We start from the raw sequence: 6,631 nt of genomic DNA, 5'->3' as shown, positions 1-6,631 counted from the left end.
AATATGACTCCCAAATATCTAATGGATGGCGTTGGTGCGATTATATTATTTATTGCGAATTTTTCCAGAATTTTCCTTTGGTCTTCCTAACCTAACCTGACCTAATCGATCACTCTGCAATTCGAACTTCTCTTTCACGATTAAATGATCGGCAACTGCAACGATCAATTTCAGATGAAAATAATTACGAAAATTGAGCAACCGATCAGATGAAGGCACTCACCCAGAAGTCGACGTTGACGTATGAAGTCCTGTGATCCTCCACTCAACTCAGTAGCAGAATTGGCTCCAGGAGGGAAAAAGGGGATAACCTCCTCTGCACTTGCTTCGTGGCGATCACTCCACCGGTTGCACAAGGCTCCAAGGGCACTTCACCTTTGGTTTTGGTTGCTCAACCTCAAATTTTCCGTCCAAACAGATGACCGAAGAAAGCAGATGAATATTTCTTCACCGAAGAAAACAGATGAATAATCGTATGGTGACGAGAAGTTTGCGAAACAAATCTTCCTCAACTTTAGATGATAGAATAGCAATGAATTTTAATAACTTTTCTGAATTTATTAGAAGCACGTTCTCGTGGTAAACAAACTGACGACATTGACTTATATGTCGTACGCAAGTCGCGATGTATGCTTTCGCCGAAAGCCGTATGGCGCTAGTTCTCGGGTCGAAAAAACCCCCGAAGCAGACCACCTAGGCAACACAACATTCTTCTTTCACGACTTAACATGCCGCCCGCCCTGAAGGATCCCTTCAGTAAGACCAACTGAAAGGAGTGAACAGACGAAAGAAGAAAGTCATCTACTGACTTGGAAGAGGACACAGCTTGACGATTGGTCGCCGAATTGTCCCAGAAGGGGTGGCAACATCAGCCACACGAGTTGTGGAGTCAGCTCCGGGAAAAACAGATGATATACGGCCGATACTCCACTTCAGAGGAGGAAGACCATCATCTCGAATGATGACCACAGTGCCCGGAAGGATAGGGGTAGACGGCTGCAACCACTTATGACGTTGCTGCAAGGTATGCAAGTATTCCTGACGCCAGCGCTTCCAAAAATCCTGCTGGAATCGCTGGACTAGCTGCCAACGAGATAAGCGATTCACCGACACGGAACTGACATCATGGTCAGGAGGAGCGTTGAGGGGGCGGAAAATCAAGAAATGCCCCGGTGTGAGGGCCTCAAAATCCGAAGGGTCAGATGAGGGAAGATACAGAGGACGGGAGTTGAGAATAGCCTCAACCTGTGTACAGACGGTGAGAAATTCCTCGTAAGTGAGTTTCTGCTCGCCGATAACGCGAGTGAGATGATGCTTAGCAGATTTCACAGCGGCCTCCCAAAGGCCGCCAAAGTGAGGACTGGAAGGGGGTATAAATCGCCAATCGGTTCCAGACGACGAGGCAGCATCACAAAGACTCTGCTGATGTTGTGGAGCTGACAATAAGCGACCAAGGTCACGAAGGTAGTTATGAGCTCCAACGAAGTTGGTCCCGTTGTCGGAAAAGATGACGGAAGGGTGACCGCGGCGCGCAACGAACCGCCGATAAGCAGCGATGAACGCTGGAGTGGACAGCTCAGATGCCAATTCTAGGTGAACTGCCTTGGTGGTGAAGCAGATGAAAACAACCAGGTATGCCTTCGTGCTGACAGCCCCACGTAGTCGGGCACTCGTGACGTAAAAGGGTCCGGCGTAGTCGACACCAGTGGTAAGAAAGGCCATAGCAGAGGATAGTCGCTCCGGGGGCAGATTGCCCATTGGTTGTACCAGGGGACGAGGTTTGCACGAGAAGCATCGATTGCACCTGCGCAGTCGATTGCGTACTACATTACGTCCGTCCAGAATCCAGTACCGGCGACGAATATATGAATGAGTAGCTAAAGCGCCGGCGTGCAGGAGACGATAATGGGCATCATCGATAATCAGATGAGTGAGATGGCTATTCTTTGGCAGAAGAACAGGGTGTTTGTGTCTATACGGCAACAAGGCCGCTGACAGGCGGCCTCCAACACGAATAAGTCCATGCTCGTCACAAAAAAGGTGAAGCTTCATGATGAGCCGAAGACGAGAAGATGGCTTTCGAAGCTCAGACAACTCCTCGGCGAAATAAACAGATTGGACCAGACGTATTAAGCAGGCTTCCGCCTCCTGGAGCTCAACAGAGGAAAGAAAACCTGACCGAGGGAATGATGTACCACGAGTATTCATTATGAATCTTCGACAAAAGGCGGTGACCCGCTTGAGTCGAAGATACGAGGAAAAGCGGTCAATCATGGTGGGTTCATCGAAGATAGCCGCTAACATCAAAGCGGAGATCGGCTTGGCTTCTTCGTCTACTCGATCAGTTTGAGATGAATCAACAGAGGAAAAGGGCCATAAGGATGAGTCGAAAGACAACCAGTGAGGACCCCGCCACCACAATGGGTGATGATGAATGTCTGCAGGCATCAATCCTCGAGAGGCACAATCAGCTGGGTTGTCCTCAGACACTACATGTCTCCAGCAGTCAGAGGGAATGAGATCTTGGATTTCAGCAACCCGATTGCCGACAAATGTCTTCCACCTGTGACTCTCGCCGCGGATCCACGACAAGGCCACAGAAGAGTCACAGAAGGCCATGCACTCAGCGCCGAGATGCTGCAACACGCGAGTGGACAGGTGATGCATAAGCTTTGCGAGAAGATGAGCACCGCACAGCTCCAAACGAGGTAGAGTTATAGCCTTGCAAGGAGCAATTTTTGATTTGGCCGCTAGAAGAGACACCTGGCAGTGACCAGACGATGCAAAAGTGCGGAGATAAACGACCGCAGCGTAGCCTGATTCAGAAGCATCACAGAAGCCAACCAACCGATGCGTAGAAGAAGAAACGTCAGGGATGAATCGTGGTATGTGAAGCTCTGACAAAGTGGGGAGCTGGGACTGAAATTGCAACCATGGGCGCTGAACCTCATTCGAAAGAGGTTGGTCCCACTCCAGATGGAGTAGGCAGAGCTGACGGAAGAAGATTTTAGCATAGAAGGTAACAGGAGTTAACCATCCCAGAGGGTCGAAGATTTTAGCCATCTGACTCAGCACAGTTCGCTTGGTGATTGCCGTTGAAGTCGACCGAACAGAATAGAAGAAGTGATCAGATGAAGGGTTCCACCCAAGCCCCAGAATCTTGAGACCTGGTTCACGATCGAGAAGAAGGGGGTCAGTGGACGAGGATTCTCTACAATGGTCGGCCGGAACACCGTCTAGCAGAGGAAGATGATTAGTAGCCCATTTGCGTAGCTCGAAACCGCCCGCCTTGAGCAGATCCTGCACTTGCTGTCGCAACTCGAGAGCTTCAGCCTCGGATGAACAGCCTGTCAAGATGTCATCAACATAAATTTCATCCAGCAATACTTGCCTAGCAGCAGGAAACTTGGGTCCGTCATCCGAAGCCAGTTGTCGAAGGGTCCTAAGTGCTATGAAGGGAGCAGAAGAAACTCCATACGTGACGGTGTTCAGACGATAATATTGGAGAGGTTCGTGTTTGCTAAAACGCCAGACTATACGTTGATAGTCCCTTTGCTCAGGGAGTATCAGGATCTGTCGGTACATCTGCCTAATGTCGGCGGTGAAGACAAAGCGATATAGACGAAAGCGAAGCAGGAGGGTGGAAATGTCCGCTTGCAGCTTCGGACCTGTCAGCAGAAGATCGTTGAGTGATTTGCCATTAGCGGATGCACAAGAGGCATTGAAGACTACACGAATTTTATCAGGAGGATCATCGGGACGATGTACGGGATGGTGAGGGATATAATATGGCTCATATCGCGGACAATCAGAAGACTCAGGGACCAATTCCATATGGCCACTCTCGAGATAATCTCGCATGAACTCATGATAAGCGACACGAAGGGTAGGGTTATTATCCAGACGATGTTCGAGCCGAATAAATTGTCTAGTTGCCACGTTGACGGAGGTGCCCAGCCTAGACGACGTCAAGGGCAAACCGACAGTGTACCTTCCGTTGGAGTCACGGGTGACATCAGCGCAGTACATCATCTCACACTCCCTCTCGGCTGGGGTCAGCGGAAGCACGTCAGGTACCCTGTCAAGTTCCCAGAAGCGCCGAACGATGTTGACAAGTTCCTGGTCCGACGGCTGCCAGGGGGTCATATCCATGGTTTGAAGGTCAGCAGCAGCAGGAGATTTTATGTCAGAGTTAGTGTTGTCAGAGGAAGATTGATAGGTGATCACTGAAACGGGGGATTTGGGCGGCGAAGAAGACGGAGAACGTACAGCAGATGATGACCCTGCAGAAGACGAGGGAGAGGCGCGCTGCCGAGAGCCCTGATGAGCGCGACTGTTGACAGTGTCAGGTGAGAAGGAAACATGTTTAGTCTTCTTGCGATGGCGAGCATAGGGCCCATAAAGCACCCAACCTAAGGTGGTAGACAATGCCCCCGGAAGTTCAGACGATGGGCACATCGTGCCAGGAAGAATAAGATGAGGGAGCACATCCGATCCAATCAACATCCCTATGATACGAGGCAGATAGAAGAGTGGGTCAGCTAGGTTGAATTGCTGAAACTCGGGCCATCGGCCATTAAACGCTTGGACAGGGAGAGGATCTATGGGGCTGTCAATGACGTAGGCCTTGATGATGAGATGGGGGGGGTCCCCTTGGTGACAGAGGCTAACGTATGCGTACCCTTGGATACGAAACCGATCTGCGTTACTTAAGGTGCGAAGTTGAACAACTTCAGGGTGAATGCGCAGACGAAGCTTGGTGGCCCAAGCTCGGGTGATGAGGGTGTGTTGGCAGCCGGAATCGAGAAGAGCTCGGCCGAATACAACATTCCGCTGGTTATCTAAGCGGATCCAAGCGGTAGGCATAAGGTGGTCAGGACTATTACTCTTACGCAAGGCAGACCGTACAGAGGAAAACAGATGACAAGAAGAGAACAGACGAGAAGACGGGAACAAGTGGTTACCACAAGCTGACCGCATTCGCAGTCATTCGGAACCGCTTCCAGAAGATGCTGAACTTGACCCCTTAGGAGGCGTGCGAGACCCCCCCAGGCCAGTCCTTCGGCCTCTCACTGAACTACCTCGAGAGGTGGAGGCACGGGCTGGCGGCTCCGACGAACCAGAAGGTTGAGAGGGAGTCTGATTCGTTGGTTTCTCCTCCGTTTGGGTACCAAGAGAGGGCGTAGGGCCAACAGGTGCCAGATGAAGAATCGTATGGTGACGCCCCCCGCACGTGTGACAGCACTGATCCGAACCACAATCAGCAGTGGCGTGGAACGATGACATGCAATTTCTACATAATCGCCTCTCAGTCACGAAAGCTCTTCGCTGATGGATGGTCATGGCTTTGAACTCACGACACTGGCGAATTGAGTGATTCGCCGAGCAGAACACACACACTGACGACGAACCAGAAGATGTAGGAGGACGCACACCTGCATAGGCAGGACGACGGGAGGACGGACCAGCAGAGGAGGGCCCAGACGATGAAGGAGCAGACGCTGACCCCGCTGGTGATTGAGGTCTAGGCGGCCTCTTTGGCGCAGACGCACGGGACGAAGTGATGGAAGTGCTTTCCAACACTCGTAATTGTCGATTGGTGAATTCGAGCAATTGGGTGAGGTTAGGAAAGTCATCAGAGGATAATTGCCCCTCGAACAGCTGGCGAGATGGTACGTCTAAGTTGCGCAAGGCAAGAGAAAACAGAAGATAATCAGCCAAATCTGGAATGGGCAATGCCTTGAGGGCGTTGATGGCATTTTGATGCGTGGTGGCGAATTGTTTCAACTGGGATAAAGAAGAAACAGACGCCGGCCGCGAATCCAGTATCTGGTTCACATACAAGTCAGCCAGCCGACGGGGATTTTGGTACCGAGCGTAAAGGGCCTGATAAGCCAGAGGATAATTGACTGAATTTAGCTCAAAGCCGGAGATGACAGAAGCCGCTTCACCTGAGAGAGCAGACGTTAGCAGGTGAAATTTTTGAACAGGCGCCAGGGAGTTGCTTTGATGCACAAGAGCGTCGAATAGTGCGATGAAGCCGGGCCATTCTTCGATTTTACCATGAAAACATGGCAACTCGACCCGAGGAATCGGAAGGTCAACAGAGGAGGATGAACCCGTCTTTGCGACCGACGTAGACGCAGTCAGCTGACTGTGGGCAGCGCGGATCTGCAGGCAAATCTCAAAAAATGCCGCGAATTTCGATGGCGATCCGTCCCGTTCTGGCTCCTCCAACTGAGAGTTGAGTTTAACAATCAACTCATCAGCCTCTTTGAAGGCCTTCTCTATCTTAAAGAGCTCAGATAAACACATATTGGCCACATCTGCCTCATTAGTCAACCCTTTAATTAATTTAAATAAAGTAGAGGCCACGGCGAAAGCATTTTCTCGCTTGACGATGGATTCGTTGATCAAAGCCTTCAATTTATCCATCGACGGCATTTTACTTCTTGAACAACCCCGGTAGCTAAATGAATTCCGAAAACTTCGCTGAAATGAACAGACGATGCGAAGATAACAAACAGATGATGAGCGATAACAAAAAAAAACAAATAAAGAATTGCACTGTTAATTTCTCCGAATGAAATAACGACAATGAAATATGAAATGAAAGCAATCAGATGAATGA

General features: G+C 50.2%; 2 protein-coding genes across 2 annotated transcripts; both read right to left on the bottom strand.

The window, feature by feature from the left end:
• Nucleotides 1-801: 801 nt before the first annotated feature.
• On the bottom strand, nt 802-4,458 carry LOC123313943. The gene has a single exon (XM_044899054.1). It carries the CDS (start codon nt 4,456-4,458, stop codon nt 802-804), a length of 3,657 nt encoding a protein of 1,218 aa, XP_044754989.1.
• Nucleotides 4,459-4,986: 528 nt separating this feature from the next.
• LOC123313942 lies at nt 4,987-6,315 on the bottom strand. Its single transcript, XM_044899053.1, has one exon. The coding sequence runs from the start codon at nt 6,313-6,315 to the stop codon at nt 4,987-4,989; it is 1,329 nt and encodes a 442-aa protein (XP_044754988.1).
• Between the last annotated feature and the right edge of the window lie 316 nt (nt 6,316-6,631).

Source organism: Coccinella septempunctata, chromosome 5 (assembly GCF_907165205.1).
Source record: "Coccinella septempunctata chromosome 5, icCocSept1.1, whole genome shotgun sequence".
In the NCBI taxonomy this organism is placed as follows: domain Eukaryota; kingdom Metazoa; phylum Arthropoda; class Insecta; order Coleoptera; family Coccinellidae; genus Coccinella; species Coccinella septempunctata.
This window is presented reverse-complemented; position numbering and strand designations above follow the sequence as displayed.

Coding starts and splice junctions, on each gene's coding strand:
- LOC123313942 (XM_044899053.1), bottom strand. CDS start 6,315: ATGTGTTTATCTGAGCTCTTTAAGATAGAGAAGGCCTTCAAAGAGGCT.
- LOC123313943 (XM_044899054.1), bottom strand. CDS start 4,458: ATGTGCCCATCGTCTGAACTTCCGGGGGCATTGTCTACCACCTTAGGT.